This window comes from Lygodium microphyllum, chromosome 27, assembly GCF_053477565.2.
Source record: "Lygodium microphyllum isolate KBCC chromosome 27, Lygodium_microphyllum_v1.1.10, whole genome shotgun sequence".
NCBI lineage: Eukaryota > Viridiplantae > Streptophyta > Polypodiopsida > Schizaeales > Lygodiaceae > Lygodium > Lygodium microphyllum.
In genome coordinates this window covers 78,967,904-78,995,170 of record NC_141161.1, presented here as the reverse complement: position 1 = coordinate 78,995,170, position 27,267 = coordinate 78,967,904, and the positions used below count along the sequence as shown (strand labels likewise).

The following is a 27,267-nucleotide window of genomic DNA, read 5'->3' as shown; positions in this document are numbered from 1 at the left end:
TCCCTCCCTTTCAACTTTCAAGACTCAACTTTCAAGTTTCAAGACTCAAGACTCAAGCATCTCTCTCTCTCTCTCTCTCTCTCTCTCTCTCTCTCTCTCTCTCTCTCTCTCTCACATGGACCACCTCCCCCCACTACAATACAGCCTAGACTGCCCACACCTGGAGCTCAGCCGAGAGGAGGTGAATCGCATCATCAGAATGGATATCATCCAGACAGACACAGCCAAGACATGGGTGACCCCCACGTTGGAACTAGGAACCAAGAAGGCTTTCTACCGAGAGCACTTCTTACACATCTCCCTGGATGGCTTCATCACCCGCCCAAGCCACATGGACACACACTTGTGTCACGGGGTCAGAAGTGCCATCGGATAGATCCGCACGTCCTCACACCAACTAGAGGTCGAAACGGGCAAATACGGGGCCAACCCCCTCCCCCCAGAAGACCGAACCTGTCAGCTCTGCCATCTCAAGCCAGATACAGAGGAACACTATATCTGTAGATGCCCAGTGTACTACGAAATCCGGGGACACTTCCACTGCCTATTCAGCGAAGGATTCGGACCACTCTCCAAGGTGATGGAATTCAAAGACCAGAGACGCCTGGGGCTCTTTCTATTGGAAATACGACGCCACATAGACCACCTCCTACGAACCACGGAGCAAAGACAAGGAGCCACCAACCAACGCACACTCAACGAATTCTACCAAATACCAGCTACCCCCCCCCCCCCCCCCCCCACCACCGAGCCCCCACCAGCCCAACCGGCCTCCCGACCCCAGGGGACCACCTTACAAATAGCCACAGCGAGAGGCAAAGCCCGGCGCCCACACCCTGCCCACCCCCGTCCCCGCAGAAGACACATGTCGAAGATACAAGGGATACTACGCCGCCATCGGAGGGCCCTGCCCCGCCGCTTTAGTCTCTCCATGTTAGACCGACCCATGCGGGACATCCTAGGATGAACACTCCAGGAGCAGTTCCACACCGCAATCGGAGTACCTCTAGGTTGTATCTAGTCTAAATATCATTTTGTACCTACTCAATTTAGTTCAACATAGCATAAATGTTAGCTTCACTGGGACTTTTGAAATCTCCCAGACATTTTGTATGTAACATTTTGGTCTCGTAGGCCAACTTGGCCTGTTGTAGACGTTAATATAACTTTCTTCTTCTTTCTTTCTCTCTCTCTCTCCTCCTTATCTGTCATCAGCACCACGACTCCTGAGAAGCACGAGACCTTCGATTTGCATGCGATCCATGTGGAGAGGGACACAAAGAAGTCCCACTCCCACCATTGGATATGCAAGTATTGCAAGAAGCGCTATACAAGTGCTCCAACTTGGCTTCTCCAACATCTTTCCAAGACGAGGGAGAAAGTTGCTCCATGCAAGGAGATCCCTCAAAACATTGCGGAGGAGATTCACGCCAAGATGAAAGGGGGATCCACAAGAGGAGGAGTGGCTTATCGGCACGAACTCCTATGCCTACTAACGAGGAAGCATCGAATGTGGGTGTATCTTCAACCCATGCGGGAGAGGCCTCTACCATAGGTAGTGGGGGCTCCACATCCGCATCCAACTTCGGTAAAAGACAGAGTAGAAGCTCATGCAGTGCTGGAGAGACAATCCTCTCTCTCTCAAGCTCCCGATCATGTGCGTGGATTGGTTGCCTTCCTTAGAGAAAGGCAATGACTTGCGGACATTGAAATTGCACGCACGGTGATTGAGTGCAATCTTGCTTTCAATGTCCTAAAGCAAGAGCAATGAAAGAAGATGGTGAAAGCCATTCCCAATTTGGGTTTAGGTGAAGGATGGATCGGTGTTACATACAATGACATGAGAATGAAAAAGATTGATGAAGAGAAGGAGAGGATTCATAGAGCCCTTGATCCTATTCGGGCCGCATGGATAAAATATGGTTACTCCATTCTCACCAACGGATGGAGTGATCGTCAGAAACATGGCATTATAAACATACTCGTCTCATGTCCACTCGGCACTTACTTTTTGTGGGCCGTAGAAACCCGCAAGAGGGGCAGAAAAACCACGCGCGCATTCATCTACCACCATATTCGACAAGCTATTATTGAGGTACGCATTGCAATTTGCCTTTTAAATTTAATTCACTTTCTTTCATTATGGTAATATCATGATTCATAATTGAAATTTGATTTATAGCAAAATTAACTATCTATCTCCCTTAATTTCTCTCTAGTATCTATGATCTATCTCGATTCTCTCTTTCCCCCCAAGCCGCAAAGCCCCCCCACCCCCAGGCCCCATCTCTCTTCATTCTTGAATCTTGAAAGTTTAAAGTTGAAACTTGATACTTTGAAAGGCTCAAGTTTCAACTCTCTCTAGACTCTTTCTCTCTCTAACCTCCAATTTCCAAGTATTGTTAGTAATAAGTATACTTGTAATTTGTAAATCGTGGTTGCAGGTGGGCCCATGAAATGTCGTCTAAGTTCTTACCGTCAATGCATTGAATTGTCCAGCATGGGCCGTTGGCTTGAGTCCGAGTTCCCTACCATTGTGTGGACTCCATATGCAAGTCATTGTTTGGACTTGCTCATGGAGCACATTGGGAAGCTCAAGTGGGTGAAGAGGGTGGTCTTCAAAGCTACATCAATTGTCACATTCTTCACGGTAAGGTAAAGGTGCTTGCAATGTATCGTAAGCATAGCACACTGGAAATAAAGAAGCCTTCTTCAACTTGCTTTGCTTACATCTAGTTATTGTTGGAGCGCCTTTATAAGGTTCGGTACGCGCCTTGCGCCAGACAGTGATGTCCACTCTATGAAATGAGTGGGATGAGTATGACACAAAGGAGGCCAAAGCCACGCAACGTTTGTGCCTTAACGAGCAGTTTTGGCAAAAATTCCATACCGTTGTCATTGTCATGACTCACTTTTATAGGGTATTACGTATGAGTGATTGCAAGGGGTCCACCATGGGCCTTCTCGATAGTTGTTAGGTAGGAAAAGTACGATACGGTACGGTACGATAAAATACAATACTAAATGGTACCTCAAGATTTTATAAGGTACAGTACGATATTAGTACGAAAAAAATATATATTCATTTTTTTAAAAAAACTATAAATAATAGAACACATATTTAAAGTGAAACTAGCAGTGCCATTACAAAATATGTTGAATACATGAGGTAAAAAGCCCTCGCAATCACATGCGAGTAGCAAACATGCGGGCAACGGCACAATGTACTGAATACATCATACAATTATCAATGAGTGAAACTGGATACAATCATCAGTGATAGTACTAAGTAGATACAAAAAGGTGAGACTCGAGAGAGCTAAGGCCTAGAGGCTAGGATGACTCATGAGGCATCACTATCATCACCATCATCATCATCATCATCATCTGAGTGCTCATCAAGAGAGTTTGAAGATGACTCCTCGTCATCGAATGATGAGGCACTCTCATACTCATCCTCACTGATAAGGTTACCATCATCATCAAATGATGGCTCCCTAGTCAATGACGGTCTAATTGTAGGCAAGGGGGAAATATTATCATCAAGGACTGGACGAGAGCTATTAGAGCCCCGCCTCATATATGTCTGCAAACCACCTGAACCACCTCTCGTCGATCTCGGAGGGCGCCGAATGACCATGCCCCTGCTGGCAACTCGAACTCCTCGCCCACAAGCACGCTGACTACGAGTGTCACGGGTGTCTGCTATGAGCTCTCTATAGAGCTCTGCAAAGATCAGCTCCTCCTCCTCATCGACCTCTTGATGTGCACTCGCAAGAGTGTCGCCCGTCAACTTGAATGTATCAACATTCACCTACACAATGCATATAATACTAAATTAATGAGTATATAGTACCCTGTCCGTTCGACGTACGAGTGCAACCCTGGCCTTCTCGTTCACTTCTTTAGGGTGGCATCGGTGGAGGCACGTGCTTGTACAGTGATCACAGAGACACAGCATGGACACGTTTTAGAGATAGCAAAGAGGAGATGGGCATGGATGCATAAGCCCATCCATGGCTTTCCCACATTGGTACATTCGGCCTACAAGTGATCGACGGTCATGGATGATAGAGGGTTCCGTTCGGACCAGCTTGCTTATTTCACTCGTGTGGTCCCTGTGGATGATCACAATGCAGTGCTGGAGGACCTAGGATGCTACGAAGATCAGAGAGGGTATATAGCTTTTTCTTCTCCCACTTGTTGGAGAAGAGAGTCACCTATGAGGCCTTTATTTTGGTGGCAAAACTTTGGATACGCACTGGAGACCCTTCAACCCTTAGCCATGAGGATCCTTGCCCATGATTGCTCTTCGGGTGCATATGAGAGAAACTGGAGTGCCTATTCTCTCATTCACACAAAGATTCCCAATCGGCCTAGCACACGACAGTTAGAGCAGCTAGTCTATTGCTGCACTAACTTAAGACACGATGAGAGCTATGACGAGCATAGGTAGTCCGAAGTAGGTAAAGTTCAAACACTTAACCATAACATTTAAATTTTAAAATTTGTTGTTTTAACTTTTGAACTTTGAACTTTGAAGTTTATACTTTACAATTTAGACTTTAGCATTTACAATGATCAATCTTACGTGCATCACTGAATTGTGTAGGTGAATGTTGATACATTCAAGTTGACAGGCAATAATCTTCCGAGTATACATAAGGAGGTGAACGAGGAGGAGATAATTTTTGCAAAGCTCTATAGAGAGCTTATAGCAGCAGATACTCGTGACAATCGCAGTCAACCTGCTCGTGGGTGAGGAGTTCAAGTAGGTGCTAGCAAGGGCATGGTCATTCGATGCCCTCCATCATCGAGGAGGGGTGGTTCAAGTGGCTTGCATACATATGTAAGGCGGGGCTCTAGTAGCTTACATTCTATGTCTCATGATGACATCCCCCCCTTGCCTACATAGCTACCACCTAGGGAGCCATCATTTGATGATGATGGTAAGCTCATCAGTGAGAATGAGTACGAGTGTGTCTCATCATCGGATGCCGAGGAGTCATCTTCAGACTCTCTTGATGAGCACTTACATGGTTTTGATCATGATGATGATAATGATAGTGATGCCTCATCATAGATTCATATGACATAGGTCTCTTCTTTTTTTTGTATCCAATATACTAGACTGTAGTTCATATTTTGCACAGCCCATGCGACCGCAATGGTCTGTCCATGTATTCATCTTATTCTATGATGAAATGGCTATTTCCACTTTCAACATGTATTCTATGATCTATCTTTTTTTCTTCCCGTACTCATATCGTACCATACATTATAAAATCATAAGGTACCATTAAGTACCGTATTTTATCGTACCGTACCTTTCGTACCTGACAACTATGATCTCTAGCAGAACAGTGTTCTCAAGTTGTGAAAGCCTAGAACATATATGCTGATTATATATATCAAATGGCTCATGCATAAAGCAGAACGTAGTGGGCTCAATGTAGGCAATGTTCGAGGCCTGTGGAAATGGACAAGAAGTTACAGTGAAGGACAAGTTTGTGTGGTCCACTCCAATTAGGTAGGGGGATGGCGGAGGATCTAACCCTCCCATCTTCATGGAACCGAGCACCTACTCCAATGTCCTACAACACGTGGGTCAGAAGCAAGTAAGTGCCTCAGATAAGGGCCACTTCTGCATCACATCATAGATAACAAGATGATGTTGTGCTCCTAGCTCTAGTAGCTACTCACCATATGGAGTGCTCTCTCCTCAAATGTCAACTAATAGTCAATAAATGCCGGCGTCCTCTGCATCCGTCATCTATAGTTATCTTGCATCCTCAAGGTCATATGTGTCACATTGCATGCTCTGTCTTGGTGTTCAAATGCCCTATCAAGAGTGTCTCACCTAGCTTAGAGTAATGCAAGATCTTCTCTTAAAGATCTGTGAAGGGAGACTCTCTACAAGTACTCCTCAAACTCTTCCTCTCTAAGATGACAAAACGTAAACAAGGAGATCGTAAAGGTGAAGGTGTGTCTACCTCCTCCTTGAGGCCATAATGCCTTCTCAAAGCCTCCAATGATGGAGAACCCTGACAGGGTATCATAGGATCCTTAAAAGAAGGCGGCCGAGACACTATGAGTCAGAATTGACTCAAGTGTGAGTCTTGCACAAAGACTAGCCTCCACAATCATTGGATGATACTCTTTAGAAGAGCACCAACTCTGATAACATGTGAAGATATGCTAGGATTTACACTAAGGAAACATTGGTTGTACAACCAAGACTAAAACACAAAGACTCGACGCTATGGATAAGGTGAAAGAATGGATAAAAAAAGCATAAGCTCACTTGCAAGATGCTAAGCCTATCATTGAGGACGAGATCAATGAACTCTCAACCATGAGCCCACCAGTCTCTCCCACATACTTGAGAGCAGGAGAGACAACATCACCACATCCTCCATCTCCCTCCATCTCCTGTCATCTAGACTCCCCAATGTTATATCTCAATCCCCTTGAGGGGAAGTAGCAAAGAGCAATGCATAGCAGCTGATCTTATGAGACCTCCATCCTAACTCACATGTATTGTACTTCAGCATCATGTGCCATAATGCTAACCCTATCCTACAACTCCTATAATCAATATCACTACTGCTCCTAATCCAAAGGTGGTTCCGGAGTGCATTGCAATGTCTGGGACTGCATGGAGAGGTAGGATGGCTGGCCCTGAAGTTGGAAGAATGAGAGATGAACGTGGCAGTGAACAATAATCCCCCTTAGGCTTTCCTACATAGAAATTTCTGACTTAGTTGTCCTACCATGATTCACTGACTAACATCATTACCCCTCCATCAGAAAGTGGTCCACAAAGCCACTTTTTGGGAAATAGTGCAACTAAACCCTTAGTCCATGATGCAAGTATGAAATCAGCACAACAGAGAGATGGTCTCTAGTGGCCAACTTTATTTTTGACTCTCCAAATGTAAATAGTGGCCGAACACTACATGTGAATGCAGTCCAACAAAGTTGAAAACAACTCATGAAACAGATAATACCAAGGTCTACACCCCCACTTTTCATTTTTCTGAAAATATTACTGTTTGGGCTACATGAAATGGACTGAAAACCCACCACAAAGTAGAAAGGTGAAAATTTGCAAAACGCTTTTGGAGTCTTGACTCCAAGGGTTACATTTTGAAACCAAATGCTATAGGTCTATATGTGACGTCATAGTTTTCTTGTGTACTTACTAAAAGACCCTCCAACAAAGTTGAAAACAACTCATGAAACAGATAATACCAAGGTCTACACCCCCACTTTTCATTTTTCTGAAAATATTACTGTTTGGGCTACATGAAATGGACTGAAAACCCACCACAAAGTAGAAAGGTGAAAATTTGCAAAACGCTTTTGGAGTCTTGACTCCAAGGGTTACATTTTGAAAGGAAATGCTATAGGTCTATATGTGACGTCATAGTTTTCTTGTGAACTTACTAAAAGACCCTCCCATGAAATCAAAGTTAGCAGACAAAGACATTTCTTTATAGATAATCCACATTAAGAGACTTTTCAGTAGCATCAAAACATCATCATCTCTATGCAGCCACTAAATTTCTGAAAGATTGTACTGCCTATCCAAGTTAACTTCAAAATCGTAACCATACAGAAATTCACCCTACAAACAACTTAAAGCAACTTAGAGAGTCCATGTAATAAAAGAAATTACCCATTGTGCTCTGTGCCAAGCTCTTTGAGTTCCCACCTTACATTTGAGACACGATCAACATACCTAACAAGATATCATACAGAGAATCAAGAAAACAAAAGACCACAAATTCCCCCCATTAACCTCTTTGTTCAATCCAATACCTATTCATCTAAAAGAGTTACATCAGCCATATAGTGAGGCACGTTAAAGAAGAAAGCCAAGTCAAGTTTTTTTGGATTTAAGCTACCTAACATGTCAATAAAGTACCAATGCATCATCAAGGACTCCAAAAAAGGGATTTTTCCCTAAAATTTTTACTTACCCACCAACATTTAGCAGTAATCTTGCAACAGCTCGATACACATGCTCCCTCAAGTCAACAACCACATCTACCTACAGATTTTGCAATTCAAACAGTTATTACTCATCACTTCCCAACACTAGCAAGGATTTGCATGATATATATTTGAGACCTTTAATTCTACATTACAGCTCTGCATCCAATATGCTTTGTCAAAGGACCAAAGCATTTTTCCATAAACTTTTCATACAGTTAATGACAATAAGAGAGTATACTTCAGCTAAGAATCAACATAAAAGTGCAAATGAGAAACATATTTATGTCAGCTATTCATTATTACAAAATGAGTCCTTAAAACTACCATGTTTAAGAAAAATAGGAACTTACTGTTCGAGTGTAAAAATTATCCAAGGAAGCTAGAGCATCTTGTGTTAATACGCTTTGAAGGTGTGACCGTGATCTCTTCAACATCTGAGCAACGCACATCAAGGATTCAACAGCCACGTATCTTTCCTACAGAATAAAATTCCTCATTGTCAATGTTAATGAGTAGATTTTGAATATTTAAAAATACATAAAACTTGACCTAAAATCATTTGACAAAACACTTTAGCATCACACCTACAAAGCATTCCACATGCCATGTCAACAAGATCCTAAAATCTTCACTTTATACCGTTGCTTTGGAACAAAAGCTCCTATAGCCATCAAGGCAAGATTCCTAAGAAGCCTACAAAATTTGGCATACTTAGTAGCCCATATCTTCTTAAAGAAATGTATGATCCTAACCATTACCATGCCACATACGTCACTGATTTTCAAAATAGGTCTTGAGCATGTCAATCCAAGTCCTTGCCTAAGAATCATGCTAAGCCATTGCAATACAAGGTGGGAGATCCAACACAATAAGAGACTAGGAATCATGCTTAGCCATTGCAATACAAGGTGGGAGATCCAACACAATAAGAGACTAAGTAGACATTTGTGTAAACACAAGCATAGAAAACCTGTGCAAAAACATTACATTCGAGCTTATGATACATTTCCCTGATACCTTGAACATCTTGAATGTCTAAACATGGGTACACAAACGTGTCTTACTGTCAGATGAACGTGATTAGGGATACATGAACCTACTTCAGATGCAAAAGCACATCCAATCTAGTATACTTCTAGGATCCCAAATCATTCCAACGGGATATCCTAGATGTCTAGTAACTGCAATTGGCCCCAAATCTTGGCATCCCTTTGTAATTCTTTATCATTACTGGATTGCCAATACAATTGTTGCTACTCAGAAAGCCTTGATCAGTAGCTCTTCAAACTCAAGCCCTCAGAATCATAGATGTGCAATGCTTCAGTACCACTCTCCAGTTGCTCCTGCCAACCAAGACCAGTAACACTGTATCTAAGAAAAATTGCTATGAATCCTCAAAGGTACAAGAATTTCAACCTGCTCGGTACTTGATTTTGCCAGGTACTCCCTTTGAGAAAATATTTCACAGGGGATATCTATTGGAAATCCTAGAACTGACCAAAAGACATTCAGACAGCTCTGAATTCCATTTTGTTGCCTAGGAAAGTATCACTACATCAAATTCATCATCGACCTGCGTGGAAACTGCCCTTCGCCAGCTCAAATCTGTCACCACCAGCCATCGACAGCTTTTCTGACGGCATCAAAAAGATTGCCAACAACCTCAACCACTTCACCGGTATGAACAACATCATTGCTAGCATGGCAGACAGCACGACCAACTTCCGGAGCTGCATGATCAGCAGGTGACAGCCATCATCTGCCCAGATAAAGCCTTGATGTGGAAAAGCTATCCTCTCACGCCTTTCACTGTGTGTTATTCCTGCTTGCCCTGCCTTTTGTCAACTTTTCAATTAAATAAGTGAAAGTAGCATTACAATTTATTTGCTCAGTCATTAATTTATTAAATTTCAATGTTGCAAGTTACTCCCATCCCAAAAGTTTGGCCCATGCCACAATTTTATAAATCAAACAAAACTTTCCAGCAAGGTTCATTCAACTTAACTAAGTGTGCACAAACCATAGCAGCTAAGAAACGTGTTTCTTTGAGTTTGAAACTTACGAAACGTTTCTTAAAGTACGAAATGTTTCTGAGAGTAAAAAACGTGGGTGTTTTTATTTTTTTTAATTTTTTTGGTGAGTTGGAACTCAAAACATGGTTTTTTTGACAAAAACTATTGGCCAATGTTAAACATGATGATGATGATGTGTAATGACTCATGAGAGCTCAAGATTTTGAATAAGAGACTGATTTTTTTGTTATTTTGTTTAGTTATCGGACTTTGTCAATCTAGTATCTATTCTTGTCAAGAAATTTGAATATTATACAACTTTAGCCTCATTTATGAGTTATTTATGATATATTACGATTCATTCTCAATTTTGATATTTTGTCAGTTTTTTTTGAAATGAGAATCATGATGTTGCAACTTGACTCAGTCCATATTATAGATAGGCTATTTACATGTTAATTTCAATTTTCTTTGTATGATATGTATGAATCATAATGTTTTGAGTTCTAAACCATAGTATAGCTTAGACTAACTTTGACTTAAGTGACAAGTCAATAATGGATCATGGATATGTAACGTATAATGTATTATTCTCAATTGACTCTATTATTACTCAAGCTCAATTAGCCATTCTTTGTTTAAGAGAGAGTTCCATAGAGATTTAGAACCTCTTTCCCCAGTCAAAACTATTAAAAATCCCTATATAAAAAACCCGCGTTTCTAATTTTACCCCCTCTTGAAAGAAACATACGAAACATGTTTCTGACGTTTCGTTTCAAACATGTACACATCAATTTACTCATTGGTAATTCTCATAATCTTAGAACTAGTGCACCTACCCATGTCCAGCACAACCCATGCAATATACTAGACCCCCCAAAATGGAGTTCCAAAGATAAATCACATATCCATGACAATAGTTATAGAATCTAGATATCTCACAAGCTCAGAATGGTCTCTTCTTCAGAAGAGATATTTTCTTCGAGTGATTGCAACCAGTGCAATCACTCAAGAATCATGGCAGTCTTAGAATTAAGATAATCAAAGTTCAAAAGTTTCCCTCGTCAAAGGATCAAAGAAGTGGACTAATGAGAGAGGGTTTAATTTTATCAAACTTCAAAGGCAACACTCGTCAAAGGATCATAGTGCTGGATCACTCTGATACAAGATAGTCCATTGAGCTTGACCAAATTACTCACAAAATGGATGAATACAATTGGATGTAGGCATTTGCTGGACTGCAAGTTAGAGGAACCTAAAACAAAGCATACAGTAGGATCTAGGGAAGTGGGTATGGAGAGCGCTTGCTAACAGACGTTGCAACATTTCATCTTTTGGATCTACTACCAGGCTCTATGGAGAGAGCTTGCTAACAGATTTTGCAACATTTCCTCTTTTGGATCTCCTACCAGGATAGGGAAGCGAATCCAATTTTCACTCCTTTCCTGTGGTAAGTAGGACAGAGAAGCTTGGCAATTAGCATATAGTTGGGCTATGGCAGTGGACTATGGCAGCTTATGCCAGAAGCACAGAGCCAAAGGCAACACAAAGACATGGTTTGTGGAACAGGGCCAAGGCCTAGGAGGTGTGGAGTCAAGGCCTTGACATAGTTTTTAATGGTACACTAAAGACATGTTCAGCATAACACACATTCCAAAGGGTGAAACGTGAAACACATTTCCCTATTGAAAGTTGAAACATTTTAGTTTGCGGGTGACATGTTTGGCCATTTCACTTCAAAGGAGAAAAAAGTAACAATCTTATAAAACTGTTAAATATGTGTTTTGAATATGCTACTCAACTGTTTTATGTGGAATTTCATAGAAGACTTGCCCAAGGGTGAAGCATTTCATGCTGAACTGAAACCTTTTAGGGCTGAAATCTTTTGCAGTTAGCCTGACTTGGGGACAGTAGCTTCGCCACGGACAAGGGCCTGGCATCTCTGGTCACTACTTGAGCTTGATTACCACTCCAAACTTCTCACAAACAAAGCAAATTAAGTGGCATTGTCAGACATGGGACCTGATTGCTTGCATGATTGTCTAGTTTATCTGGACTGCAATATGCAGCCATGCTATCCACCTATAAAACATGCATATTGTAAAGACTCCCTCTCAAATTTAGATAGTTTGTTCACTAACTGTACAAGACATTGGAGAGATAACAGGAAGACTCTAAGCACATGAGGAGGAAAGACAACTTTCTCTGTTTTGAACTAGCAGCCAGCCTTGACGTATGGTTCCCCCCTACAGGAGCCCACTAGCATAGGCAATTTCAGCTGATGAGAGTCTGGGACTACCTGGACCCCTGCATCATCCTACATCCCTTCTGTGCTATGTCATGAAGTGGATTCAGTCAGAGTCTTCTGGAAGCTTCTCCTAAAGAAGTAGTGAAAGTGCAAGAGAGTGGACTAGGAAGGCTCTCACATATAAACTAGTAGAAAAAGGGTTCCTCCTTTGAGGCTGATCAGGCACCCAGCTCAAAAGACCAGCAAAAAAATATGTCTTTGTACTCCAGCCTCTTGTTCAACTTGGAATCCCAAATGGTTTAGCATTATTGGACTAGCTGATTGTCTATCGATACAATCTTTGTATTATAATTCTCCTTTTCATTTTCATAAAAGTGTTATATCACTTAACTGTTATACAGGGCTCATTCTGTAACTTTACCTTACAAGTTTTTCCTAAGGTGTTATTTAACAAATTTTTCTCATCTCTGAAACAGAAGACATATATGTTCTTGTTCTGTAGTCCATTTCCTGTCCTCAGACTCCTGCCGTCTGATCATCAGTTGAGTGTTTAGTACTCAGTATAACTTCCAATATATTTCTACATATATAGACTTTGAGTTTTAAGCTTGTGTACATTCCTAATTATTTCCGGTGCCCACACACTAAAAAATGGCAGCATCACAATACCATTTGCTTCTTTGAGTGGTTAATGTCCTGCAAACTTGTTTAAATAATTCCATTATTCTAACTGCACCATTACATATAAAATCATTAATAGCTTACTCACCTTCAGACCATACATGTTGACAGCAGCTAGGAAAGCACCTGAACCTCCCTGATTCCCACCAGCCTGGTTAGAATCAATGTTAAGCTGACTGCCAGGATTGACATGCATTGGTTGACTGTTTGTGACCAGAGTATTTTTTGCACGTTGGTCTTCCAATCCTTGTGATATGCGAACCAAGGTTGCTCTTAACCGAGCCGTCAGCACTGTATTTTAGTAAGAACATCAAACATATCACATTTCTATCATGCTTGTGTATCCAAACCATCAATAAGAAATACACAATATAACTTTTCTCGTTAGATGATCTGAATATGATCATGACAGTTTAACCCAAGATAAAACCATAAGAACCAAGCTATGGTTTATACTGAGACACAGATTAGCTACCTGGAAACACTTTTTCCTTCTTTTGCTACAAACATTTCTGCACCAAAATAAGCAGCTACTTTTGACTCCAAGCAAAAAAAAAACTCAAAACACCTCAGTGAAAATAATCACTAAGGTAAGTACAGAACACAAAATGCCAGAGTATGAAAAGAGAGAGAACCATGAATCAACAACTCTTTGACTATCTGCTCAATAAAGGTATAGAATACAAGGCTAATAAAATAACCAATTCAGTGCCTTGTTATGCCAGACATATGGCATGCCCCTAAGTGGGAATAAGCATCACACTCCAAAGTGTAACAGAAGGCGTCACGCCTCCCGCTCATGCTCTCTGACACACCTATAATCTCTTCCATTTGCCTTGGAGGGGTTGTGAAAAGTCTATGTCAAAACACATGCAAGCCTTGATTGTAGACGTATGATAATTATTTATAGCCTCGTTGCATCTCATTATCCGGCTGTACTAAGTGGTAGTGCTGCCAATGTTATGCATAGCATAGAAGCCGGAAACCCCCCCAAAAGGTGCCCTTTACAGGACCCAAAATACCAACATGTGTGGAGGAGGACTGGAAATGTGTTTCCCTGTCCAAAAACACTTTCCCTTTGGAAAACAGCTACCATGTGGAGTTGGGGAAACCTTTTGGTTCACCCCATTTCCCAACCAGACAGAAATGTTTTTAGCAAAACATAGTGTATTCTTCACGCTTTAAACATAGTGTTATTAATCATCATGTTCTTAAGCTTGTTAAGAGTAGTGTTGTTAATCGCCATGTTCTTTACCCTTTAAACATAGTGTTTAAAGTGTCTTATTAATCTCATGTTCTCTACGCTTTAAATGGTCATGTTCTTCAAGCACTATTAATGTTTTATTGTTAAATAAATTTTTTAATGTAGCATTTCTTTAAAACTCTTAATCCTAAATAGTCATTTAATTTTGAATGTTTAAATGTTAAGTCTTTCATTAATTAAGCTTAAATCATCGAATATCTAATATTTAATTGTTTAAAATGATTAAGCTTAAAGTTGTTTCTATCCGTTTCTACTTTCTTCGTTAACACGGAGGATAATAATGAAGAGGATTTGCCTACAGCAAACTGAAGACTATGACATGGATGAGGAAGAGGGAGACAAAGAGGAAGAGGAACTAACAGATGATAATTAGTTATCACTCACTCTCTTATATGCTTTTCACTTATTTGCAATTGTTCTTTCATTGCAATCAGCATATTAATTATGTGCCAATGTCCTTATATGCATCAAAAAAATCCTTTGAGCGTACAACTTTTGTAGAACTCTTTTAAAACTTGAAAATTAGAAAGCTTTGATTTTGAGTATGAAACTTGTATTCAAAGTTTTAGCTTCTAAGCACATGACTCTAAGCCCACCCCCCCCCCCCCAAAAAAAAAAACAAAAAAGATGATGTGCCGTTCCCATTTTCCCCTCCTCAAAATTTGACGTTTCAATTTCCGTTTCCGTTCCCTGTTTCCCTCAACTATGATCCATACTAACCAAAAAAACGTCTTTCTTCATGGCGCAACATGAACCCTCAAAACACATGAAACGTTTCATTTCATTTTGCAAAATAGACTCACAAAACCCCAAAAAAAAAAAAAAGGAAAAATCTGCAAAACCAGAAAACAATATTTATGGGTTTCTTTAACTAAAAAAGAATATGTGCACTGTTTCACTTTTATAACTTGTGTTTGCCCCTCCTCGTATGACCCATCACCTCCTTCTCCCTATGTGTCTCCTCCTCCTCCTCCATCTCTTCCTGCTCCGCCTCTTCCTCCACCTCAATCTCATCTCTTCCTCCCCCTCCTCTTCCTCCACCTCTTCCACACACTCCTGTATTACCTTCTCCTCTACCCATAGTCACCAAAAACCTTTCATCCTGTTTTATGTTTTGTGGTTTCATTTTACATTTTGTTTCCTTAGCTACCTTGAGGTTTCCAAAAGTATTATTATGATAATTAAAATTCCTAAATATTAGTAATATTAGAGGAAGAAATATAGATCAATATGTAATATTATTAGAGGAAAATAGATCCATAAAACGAAAATGTTCATTCCACCTAGATCCCAGAGCCAAAAGTCAAAAGACTCAAACCAAAAGATCCATTTCACCTACTTCTTTAGATATTAGCAATCATGACATACAGGTCAAAACATATAGGCTACAACATAGAAGTAAAAAGTTAAAACTAAGGTTCATGAGTGAAAACCTCATGGGGACGCGTTTTCACTTCAGATACCATTGAGGGTTGTGTTCGAAAGTCCACTCTCCCTCAAAATCAAGAGTGAAATGGAACAAGAACTAAGACAAAATGTTATTGGTCACTATCACGATACCCCATCAATGGTTATGTCCAAATACCAACGTTGCTTGGAAATCAAGAGTGGGGATGGTTCTCAATGTTTGATTGAAATATGAAAGGCAGTGCTCCTTCAGAAGTCCATGTACCCACAAGCATGTCCTCTATCTAGTGCTCCCAAAGGCACTATCATCTCTCCATGTGTAGCCACAACTAAAGCTATGCTTCCACCCTCCTAAGCCTTTCCCTCTCACTCTGCACAGCTCAGAAAAGCCATTGGAGTTCTCCTTACCACCATACTCCTATGCAGCAATTCAAATGAGTACTGCGAAACATCCAAAGTTGGAAGGAAAAATTGTGAGGGCTAACCAAATTCTTGCTTTAAGAGGTTGGACACAAAACTTCACGTAAGTACTCTCAAACATCCAAAGTCAGAAACTATTTTTTCCGAAGTTATGTTACTCAAAATATTTTAAAACGAAGTACGTGTGCTCAACCAACTAGACAGAGCCTCTCAACACAGCCCCTTGCTATATGTCTGCGGGGGGAGGTGCTGCTCTAGGTAGGACAAATATAGAAGCCACAGATAAGGAGAATACTGCAACCTTGGGTTTGTGATACTCAGTAAATAAGCTGGAAACCACATGAGAATTTCACTTCGGTCCCTCGTGGCACTTCTATAGAGATACCTGGGCTGCCATATAGGCATTGATATTTCTTAAGAGCAGCAACTAGCATTCTAATTACTTAGCATAGGACAAAAGTTACTATATTGAAGCACAGCAAGACTATCACTAGCAAGCACGGTGGTAGTTACAAATCAGTTTCTGTTAGCCACCATGTGGTACATAACTTCTTATTGGGCCTTCTCTAAGTCATGCATTCACCAACTGAAGCCACTCATCAGGAATTTCATATGGTCAGGTACAGATTGTAGCCATGCAAGGCCTAAGGTAGCTTGGGATGTTATCATCCAGCCTAGATCCAAGGGTGGTTTGGGGCTTATTGAATTAGGCAGTCAGAGTAGAGCACTGATGGTAAAGCTCATTCCGAGGGCCCTTCTTTTGGGTGGCGAGCCATGGAACAAGCTACTATTATGGATATTAGAGACCTATGCTCCTACTCATGGAAAATTGTGGCAGCCTAGCAAACACTAGCTATTTCAGCATCAACAACGTCGAGGATACCAAGGGATAAAGTGGAGCATTCATGGTTAAGTGAGTTCTCCAATGTCTTTCCCAAGAAGCTAACAAAGTTACTTCCTGAAAGGGATGTGGATCATGACATCAAACTTGTCCCTGGGCCAAATCAATATCAAGAGGACCCTATAAAATGTATATTCCCCAAGCAATCAAGTTGAAGGTGCAGTTAAAACAATTGCTTGGTCAAGCATTTAATCGTCCCAGCAACTCTCCCTAGTATGTCCTATTTTATTTTAGAAGAAGAAAGACGAAACCCTTAAACTATATACAGAAGAAATATAGAAGCCACATATAAGGAGAGTACCACAACCTTGGCTTTGTGATACTCCGCACATAGACTAGAAACCACATGAGAATTTCACTTGGGTCCCCCATGGCACTTCTATGAGATACTTGACCTGCCATGTAGGCATTGATATTCCTTCAGAGCAACAGCTAGCACTCTTATTAGTTAGCATAGGACAAAAGCTACTATATTCGAGCACCGCAAGACTATCACTAGCAGGCATGGTGGTAGTTGCGAATCGGGTTCTATTAGCCACCATGTGGTACATAACTTCTTGATGCAGTTTTTTTAAAAGGAATGAACATGTAAATAACATGTTTCTCACGGCTCCCTAACCCGTCACGCTTCTGCCACCATCGCGCACCACCGTTGCGCCCACCCTGCGCTTTCTCCCCCTCACACAGCATTACGCCTCCCCCTCCTCCCGCTGCCCAGCCTTCCCTCCCCTCCATCCAGTCACACTGCGCTCCCCCTACAGCCTGATGCACTGCGCCCCCCTCTCCCACCAGCTCATCCTCTGTCGCCCCCTCCCCCCGGCTATGCTGCACCTCCCCTCCACCCTAGCGTGCTGCACTACCCCCCTCCCCCGCATGCTGACCACCAGAATTCCTGTGCAGCCCAAACCTGTAGCTGCGCCCCCCCCCCCCCCCCAAAAAACCGCGCAGTGCACCGCCTCCATAGCAATGCGGTCCCCGTCTGGCAGCCTGCACTCACGTGTTCCGTCGGGATCCCTGGCCATCCGTCGAGACCCGTGCCTCCCCCACTGCCAGAAAGGAGCATCCGCCCCCCTCCTTGCCATAGACCCACCCCCCCCTCCCGTTGCTCCCTCCATTTGCAGCAACACACCCCCCCCCCTCCGGCAGCACAGTACCGTGATTGGTAGGTTCTCAGCAGGGATGCGCAATGGAAACCTGTGGTCAGACGCCGGTGCATTCTACAAGTGCCCCCCCAGTCAAACACCTTGGGTGTAGTCCTCTTTGAGGAACAGCTCTTGGCCATCCATGCCACAGAGCTAGAGCTTAAAGAAACAACAATCTTCGGTCAGATAGTAGGACACTCTCCATCCAGGGCACAGCTTCGAGATTGGCTTCATTCCACGCTGCGCATTGGCACAGTGCAGATTGTGGAGGCGATTCTGATGGGTCAAGCGATCTTCATGGTATGACTCACCTTAGAAAACGCAACTCGTGAGCTACTGGCCAATTCACCCTACACTTCCACGAAGGGGGTCATCTACATGGTCCCCTAATACAGTGGTTTCGCATTGGAGGCTTTTGCGCTCCACAACAGGTTCCTTAGTCACCTGGTCACCCTACTCATCCTTAGACTACCGATAGAGTATCCAGCACAGTCCTTCCCGCCTCTTTCACGAACACAGTGACACCCGCAGGAGTCCCAAAGGTACAGATGCCAGTGAAAGACACAAAGAATATACCACAGTTTCTAGAGATCAAGGCAGGAGAACACTCTTTCACGCAGCAGGTTATTCTAACTGGGTAGCCAGGGCAATGCCTGCGTTGCCATGGCTTTGGGCATGGGGGAGCAGAGTGCATGCGCTTTGGATCCAAGGTAACCTCGCCGACAGGCCCATAGACCCACAGGTGGATGCGGACGGCTTTACACGGGTCCAGAGACGACGGAGAGGGAGATGGCAAGGGGGGCAGCCAACCCCTCAGACAGCCACAGAAACAAGGTGCAGGAGCGCGAGCGTCGCTCCCCCGGCAAAACGCCATGTGCCCCCCGCCCCACCCAGCAAGGCCACAGGCCTACACACCCATCACCAACGAAGGCATCACAGGCCATCTCACCAAAGGACTCACACACCCCCCCCTCCTCCCCATGGTGCCCCCCCGACCCTAGTCCACAACCCGCCCTGTGCACCTAACCACCCCTCTATCCCTCGATCCTCCCCCTCCCCACCATCATCCCCGCCGACCACCCCCCCTTGATCCCCACCCAGTACAGGCGACCCACCGCCCCCCCCCCCCCCCCCCCCCAACAGGAGGTGAGGAGCCCTATATGCTAACATCCTCCACTTACAGACAGTCTAGTCCCCCCTCCCTCCCCACACAGCCACCAATTCGTCTGGCCATGCCGCCAGATGCACCTTCCCAAGACAGGCACAACTACTACCACAATAGTTTTTTCGCAGTGAGCCATGGTCCTACCTGAGAGTTGCGGAGCGCAAAGAGTTCCCACTACTCCTAGAAGTGGGAATCTTTGTGGTACGCAAGTCAAGAAGCGGCAAGGTCCATCTTCTAGCACCACCAAATCGACCAAACTATGCTTTCTTCCTTCAGACCTCTCACACAGAAGACTCGACGATGCCTCAGATAGAGGACGAGGTGAAGAGCTAGGTAGCAGATCACATCTCCCACTGGATGGGAGAAGGAGGACTGACACTTTTCTCCCAACAGTGGCCAGGTTGCATGATGGACATCAACTAGTGGGCTAGGGTCGAGGTCCCACATCTGAACATTATCTTTCAAGCCCCCCCACAGTGGAGACCTCCGATGGATGTGATTGAGTGGTCCCTAGCATAGGTGGCCCCGTTATACCAATGCACAGAGTCCCATCTCTCAATCTAGTTGATAGATGCCCTGGTGGTACCACCAGGCACATCCATCACTCCCATGGTTCAGCCAAGGGCTACCATTCAGGAATGGAGTTCACCGTCCAGGCCGGCAGCAAAGCGTATGCACATGCCTCATAGCTCCTCTTCTTTGTTAGCAGCCTCCACACCAAACAGATACTTGTTCGGTCAGTCGCAGGTTTCCCTAGGAGCTTACAACTTGCATCCTGGAATGTGAACAGCCTCCACTATAGTGGAGCACGTGGTTCCACGAAGTTGATCATTCGGCAGGAACTGCACCTACCCTAGTTGGACGAATCGACATCTTACTATTACAACAACACAAGCTCACTCCTACCCAGGCCCACCAAGTAGGGAAGGTATTCCTCGGTAAGTCACACATTTACTAGGAGCACTCTATCGGTGCCCACGACAGGAGTGGAGAGGTATGCACCTTGATTGGCCCAAGCCTCAATGCCTGTGTACAGGACCATGGGACAATTGAGGCAGGGAGGGTTCTATGGATCAGATTGGATATTGGGGACTCGTGCCTCGGAGTCCTCAATGTCTATGCCCCCACTGAGGGTAGGACACGCAGCAAGTTCGAGGTGGAGATTGCAATAGCACTCCCATAGGTGGGCTCCTGGATTGTTGGACGAGACTTCAACAACCTGGAGGCCTTAGAGGACCAACAAGGTAGAGGGCAGAAACTACCAGGGTATGGCAAGGGAGGATTAGGAGCCATAGGAGGTCTTCCGGTAGTAGAAGCTCGCGATAGTTGGAGAGATCCAGCTTTCCACAGAAGGGAAAGGTCGTTGGACTTCTCATGGGGATATAGGTGGCTAGGCGGTGTCTTGCTGAAACGGTTGGGCAGGTTCTATGTGGGAGAGTCGGGATGCTCTCGCGGAGGCCACATAGGGCAATTGGCTTGCACCACACTCTCTAATCACTGCCCGGTCCTCCTAACACTTGATCCCCTAGCATCTTCCCTAGGTACACGATCCTGTCAAATCCCTGACTCAATCTACAGGAGCGAGGAGGTGAAGAGAGAAATTGAGTAGATTTGAACTAGGGAGTGTGGCAGGAGGGACCGGATCGCAAAGGGAGTTGCAGACGTCTTAGCCGACTCAAGTAATATCGGTCAGGAAGCAGCCCTACATCCCACGCAGCAAAGCTGGGAGGAGAAGAGAGCACTCTGGCGTGACCTAGAGCCACTCAGAGATTACAACATGAGATATCAAGGGATCCTATCGTCCACACACACGAGAAGAAAGAAAGAACCCTCAAACTATCTTGGGGGAGGTTCTCTGAAAAGGAGCTTCTATAGTGTGGAACTGGTTTGCCTTTCTGGAGCTGCCAGCAATTATAAGAAAACAAAAACTTTAAGGTATCAAGGGAGGAAGAGTCATGATGGAGAGCATCATGGAGATGGAACCCCTTGAATGCAAGAATGACATTGTGACAAATCAAGCATGGATAGGGCCCTTTACTAGAGGAGATATCCTTCTTGTAGTTGTAGCCCCAGTGGAGAGAGTATGTTTACTTTTCCAATAAAGATGGATGGAAAACTTACATGAGAGGATGTAGATCAATTATAATTCACATGATGCTCTCAACAAAGGATTAGAGTTGTCGCTCATTGTGGAGGACTTGATACTTAGACCCAAACCCGCTAACCTCATCATCGCAAGTGACGTAAAATGGGGCGGGGATGGGAAACGGGGGACGGGGAGGAACGTCCATCACTTGTGACTATATAGTCACATGGAATGGGACGTGGGATGGAAGGAGGATACCATCCCTCCAATCTTTAACTCCAAAAATAGCCATCACTTGTGACTATGTGAGACTTGTATGGAAGATGGATGGAGACATTGGGGATATAGGAGGAGGCTGCTACAAAAACTTGAGTAGGACCCTTGACAGTAGGTATGGAGAGATCCACTTGCAGAGACGCCTTAGGATATGCCTTTCTTTGGCTATAACCACTACATTAGCCATCACTTGTGACTATGTCTAACTTGTAAGCAAGATAGATGGACACATTGGAGATATAGGAGGAGACAGCTACAGAGACTTTAGCGGGATCCTTGAGAGTAGGTATGGATAGATCCACTTGCAGAGACGCCTTAGGATGTGCCCTTCTTTTGCTATATGTTGGGGAGGAGAATATAGATGAGCAAGTACACAATGGTGCCAACTGCAACTTATTTATCACCACCTTTCCTTGCAAACCCCTGGAGGAGATTGAAGGATAGCTTTATTCCAAGATAGATTTCACTCTCTTTCTTTGGTTACTAGCACACAGGAGTTTAGCAATTGGTACATGGCGTGGTTATGGTAGGGACCTTATTCCTTGCGCTAGATGTGGAGACCATGAGGAGATTGAGAGGCATTGCATATAGGATTGCCCACGGACTCAAGAGGTCACGAGGAGAGCCTTTAGATGTTTCATGGCACTACAAGATCTATGATTGCTACATGGGGAACAACTCCATGGGTCACTAGCAAAGGCCAAGCTTGTGGGTATGAGGATGCACAAGGGTATCACACTTATCTCACATCAGGGTAGCTTGCGACTAGGACCCTCATGCAAGATTTCTGACATATAGTATGGATTTAGGGAAATTCCCACAAATGGGAGCTCATAGCTAGCATTATTGCTTAGTACACATAGACCCGCACATGTAGCTAGCATGCTATTGAACTTTTGGACATATCTACGACCGTGACTTTCTCCACGATCAAGAACGAGATTGTGCATCCTCTTCGTGCAAAATGGGAGAGAATACATAGCAATTCAGAGACTATGAGCATGGTTGTCTTCGTATATCATACGGTACTATTCGTACTGTACAATTGGTACGGTATGTATCCGTATAGTTTCGAACATTGAAACAAGCCCTTTTTGGCAACCTCGTCTACGTGTCCCCCACCCTACGTCCCAATTCCCGCATTTCGCATGCCTTCAATACAACGTGTTACACCTGCGTGCGTGGCACTTTATTCTTTTGGGGGGGCACAAAAGGAGGAGGTTGGAGGCGGGGGGGGGGGGGGGAGTAGCCTTCAATACCTCATCCTACCGCCTTTTCCAGCTATGCACTCCCCACCCCTCCCCCCTTGGATTCCATCCAACTAGGAGCCCTCTTTGACTATTCGAACTTTCAGCCTTCTCTCATCTACAAAAGGTGCTCCTCTCCTCCATGCTTCCACACCAATTCAGCAAGCATTTACCATTCTCATTTTCCTCTCTTGGATCTTGAATGGACTTCTGATTTGTGAACTCTCTCTTTCTCTCTCTAGCCACCAAGTATCATTAGTATACTTGTAATTTGTAAAATTGTGGTTGTAGGTGGGCCTTTCGAATATGGTGCAAGTTGTTATTAACAATGCATTGAATTGTCAATGCATAGGCCATTTGCTTGAGGCTGAGTTTCCCTCAACTTTGTGGACTCCATGTGCAAGTCATGGTCTGGACTTGCTCATGGAGGACATTGGGAAGCTCAAGTGGGTGAAGAGGGCGGTCCACAAAGCTACATCAATTGTCCCCTTCTTCATAGTAAAGGTAAAGTTACTTGCCATGTATCGTGAGCATAGCACACTCAAGTTGAAGAAGCCTTCCTCAACTCGCTTTGCTTGCATGTGGTTATTGATCGAGCGCCTTTATGAGGTGGGGTCCGCCTTTGCGTTAGACAGTGATGTCCACTCTATGGAATGACTAGGATGAGCATGACATAGAGGAGGCCAAAGCCATGCAACGCTTGTGCCTTAATGAGCAATTTTACCAAAAAGTTTGTGCCGTTATCATTGCCGTGTCTCCCTTTTATAGGGTGTTACGTATCAGTGACTGCAAGGGGTCCACCATGGGTGTTCTCATTCACTTCTTTGGAGCACCATTGGTGGAGACAAGTGCTTGTATAGTGATCACAAAGACACAGTGTGCACATGTTTTAGAGATAGCAAAGAGGAGATGGGTAGGGATACATAAGCCCATCCATGGTTTAGTCGCATTGGTACATCCGGCCTACAAGTCATCGACGGTCATGGATAAAAGAGTGTTCCATTTGGACCAGCTTGCTTATTTGACTTATGTGGTCCCTGTGGATGACCACAATGAACTCCTAGAGGAGCTAGGATGCTATGCAGATCAAAGAGGACATGTGGCTTTTGCTTCTCCCACTTGTTGGAGGAGAGAGTAACTTGTGAAGCTTTTATTTGGGTGGCAAAACTTTGGATACGCATTGGAGACCCTTCAGCTCTTACCCATGAGGGTCCTTGCCCAGAATTGCTCTTCGGGTGCATGTGAGAGAAACTGAAGTACCTATTCTCTCACTCACAAAAAGATTCGCAATCAGCTTAGCATACGACAGTTAGAGCGGCTAGTCTATTACCACACTAACTTATGCATGATGAGAGCTATGATGAGCATGGATAGTTCAAAGCAAGTAAAGTTTAAACACTTAACCATAAAATTTAAAATTTGTTGTTTTAAACTTTGAACTTTAAAGTTTTTACTTTAGAATTTAGACTTCAGCATTTACAACCTTACGTGCATCACTGCATTGTGTATGTGAATGTCGATACATTCAAGTTGATGGGTGACACTCTTTTAAGCATACGTCAGGAGGTGGACAAGGACAAGGAGATGATTTCTGCACAGCTCTATAGAGAGCTTATAGCAACAGATACTCGTGACACTCGTAGTCAGCGTGCTCGTGGGCGAGGAGTTCGAGTAGGTGGCAGCAACGCCATGGTCATTCGACGCCCTCCAACATCGAGAAGGGCTGGTTCGAGTGGTTTGGAGACATATATAAGGCGAGGCTCTAGTAGCTCACATCCAAATCCTCATGATGACATCCCCCCCTTGCCTACACAGCCGCCACCTAGTGACCCATCATTTGATGATAATGATGGTAACCTCTTTAGTGAGGATGAGTATGAGTGTGTCTCATCGTCTGATGTTGAGAAGTCATCTTCAGACTCTCTTCATGAGTACTCACATCGTTCTCATGATTATGATGATAATGATGATAGTGATGCCTTATCATAGATTCATAGGTCTCTCTCTCTTTTGTATCAAATATCTACTATCAATGTTTCCACATGTGTGATGCCACTATGATACACTAAACTGTAGCTATTCACTCAAGTTATATAAATCTTGATGATACGAGAGCCAATAGAGCCAGGCGAGGTATGGGCCACTAGGTTTGCACCAACGGATATCCCCCTACAAGTGGCAAGTAGAGTGGGTGGCACCCCACATGGGACTCTCTTCACTGTGCAGGAGGGGGGACATCTAGCCCTTGATAGAGGGCAATAGGATGAGGGGATAGTTAACCTTTCATAGAGGAGGATTCGGGAGGTTGGCCTTCACAGAAAGACATGGCGGCTGGACCCTTATGTTTTCTAGGAGGAGCTATCAGAGTGCCGCCTCTGGATTTGGAAGGGCAGGCCACTTGATGAGCTGGAGTGGGATCTGGAAGAGTGGCTATGGCCAGCCACTACGGTCGCCAATAAGCCACCGAGGTTCCCAGAGTACACAGCCAAGATTGGCAGACACGTATTGAGGCACGAGCACATAAACTGGGTGCCGTCATGTAGCAGGTACTGGGCGGAGCACAACATCACAGATGCTTTCCGACAGACCTTTTAGCACCGCCTATGGGATAGCTGGAGGCCAAGGAGGGTATCGTATTTCTTATGGCTGGTGGCACATGGAGGCCTGACGGTGGGGAATTGGTTAGCCTAGATGCAGAGGGATGGAGGTTGTAAAAGCTGCACACAATAGCTTCTGGAAACTCCAAAGTACTGCCTTTGGTCGTATGAGGCGGCGCAGCTCATGTGGAGACGAGCATGTCGCATCCCAGCTTCTAGCTGGACTAACTCCAAAAACAGCCTAGCTACCCATATCTGAGCAATAGACCCCAAAGATCATCATCAGGATAAAGGTGAAAACCGATCCTAACCTTTGAAGGGAACACTCTAACCCTCTCTAGAAAAATTAGTTGGGCTTGCAAATGACGAAAAGGACTGTGCTAGACACAGTCGTAGAATCTGTTAATCATGGACAAGAACCTTGCTCCTATTGCCCCATCTCTCCTAGTAAATTAAGCAAACACTGAAGATCTATCAAACTCTACAATAAATTAAGAATTGTATCATCTCACCTGGAAGATAAAAATCTACAGTGCTAAAAGATGGTACTCTAAAAGCAGAGATATGAGACCGTCTAACATAAAAAATTTAGTAAAGCCCAATACTGTAAAGCACACTAAGGCTTCTTTGGAACCCCCTCTAAATTGTATGTTATATTTTATGGCACAAAAGTGAAACCATAGTGAAATGCTTCCTGTGATGACCCCAACCACAAAAATGCCTCTTTCAAAAGCGGAACATGTTTCATAGGCTGAGATGTTTCTTTGAAAAATAGCAGTGCCTAACATTTTCTCCTGCCAACATTCTGTCTAGATTTAAGGCCCAACATGTCTTGATCAGCATCTCACCATTTGCAAGAAACAATAGTTAGTGCAAAACTCTTCCAAGTGTTTGGGAATTTACATATTCTTTGTTTATCTCTAGTCCTAACAGAACATCTTTGACACTAAATGAGACATACAAACAACAACTCTCAAAGCATATCCAAGACGGCAGTATTTGATCTTTTATGAATCCTAAAACAACGATGACACCTCATGCAATGGAAAAATTTAACCATGGTATGGGAGTACTGTACTCTGAGCTTTTATTTGTTCATTTGCCAAGGAATTATGCAACCATGAAATTAGTTCATGGATAGTTAGGCTGTCTACATCGTCCTTTGCCATGGTACTCACTTGCTTTGAAGCTTGGTTAGTGGACTAAAGGTTTCTTCATAGTCTCAATATTCACCCCTGTTAGAGAACTCCACTGGTTCGAAAAAAGGGCTTCGGTTAAATCAAGGTCATTCATATTTGTGTTCTTGCCAAGGAAATTCCTGAGTGATGATTGCTTGGTTTTTTTAATGAATAAATCATGCAGCCTCTACTTGGAAGCAAAACAAGGAGCATTCTTAATACATGAAATAAGAAATGCCCAAGTAAAAAGTTTGAGTGACAATTTCAATCAGCAATATGAAAAGGCCAAGAATAGAAGCTAATGATTCATATACCAGTGAGTTTCAAACCACAAAGTACTCTTCGAAAGGTAAACAGATGTCATACAGTTGGGATTTTCTGGTTGTCCTCGAGCACCAGAGAATGCGTCACGCTGACCAAAGAGCTTGAAAATCCAATGGAAATACAGTTCAAACAATTGGCTAAATCCCTGCAGCAGCACAGTAGAAACACACCGAACTTTCAGTTTTATCAAGGTTTTTCAATTCCTGAAGGACATTATCAGTGTACTATGTGTGAAAACCACTATGTATTTCAATAATGAAGCTAATAAGCTATCATCCGATATCCTTGCAATTTCTGTGGACTAAAAATGTAGGCTTT

The 27,267-nt window shown here is 43.6% G+C and overlaps 1 protein-coding gene across 1 annotated transcript in view; it reads right to left on the bottom strand.

Moving 5' to 3' along the window:
• LOC148012499 (coiled-coil protein) overlaps positions 1-27,267 on the bottom strand; it is a 184,379-nt gene that overhangs the window by 26,122 nt on the left and 130,990 nt on the right. Inside the window, exons 18-22 of the mRNA XM_087669604.1 lie at positions 26,992-27,094; positions 13,031-13,233; positions 8,352-8,477; positions 7,986-8,056; positions 7,682-7,744 (exon numbers count right to left, since the gene is read on the bottom strand). Coding sequence (XP_087525730.1) covers positions 7,682-7,744; positions 7,986-8,056; positions 8,352-8,477; positions 13,031-13,233; positions 26,992-27,094 — 566 coding nt within the window. The remainder of the gene's footprint in view (positions 1-7,681; positions 7,745-7,985; positions 8,057-8,351; positions 8,478-13,030; positions 13,234-26,991; positions 27,095-27,267) is intronic.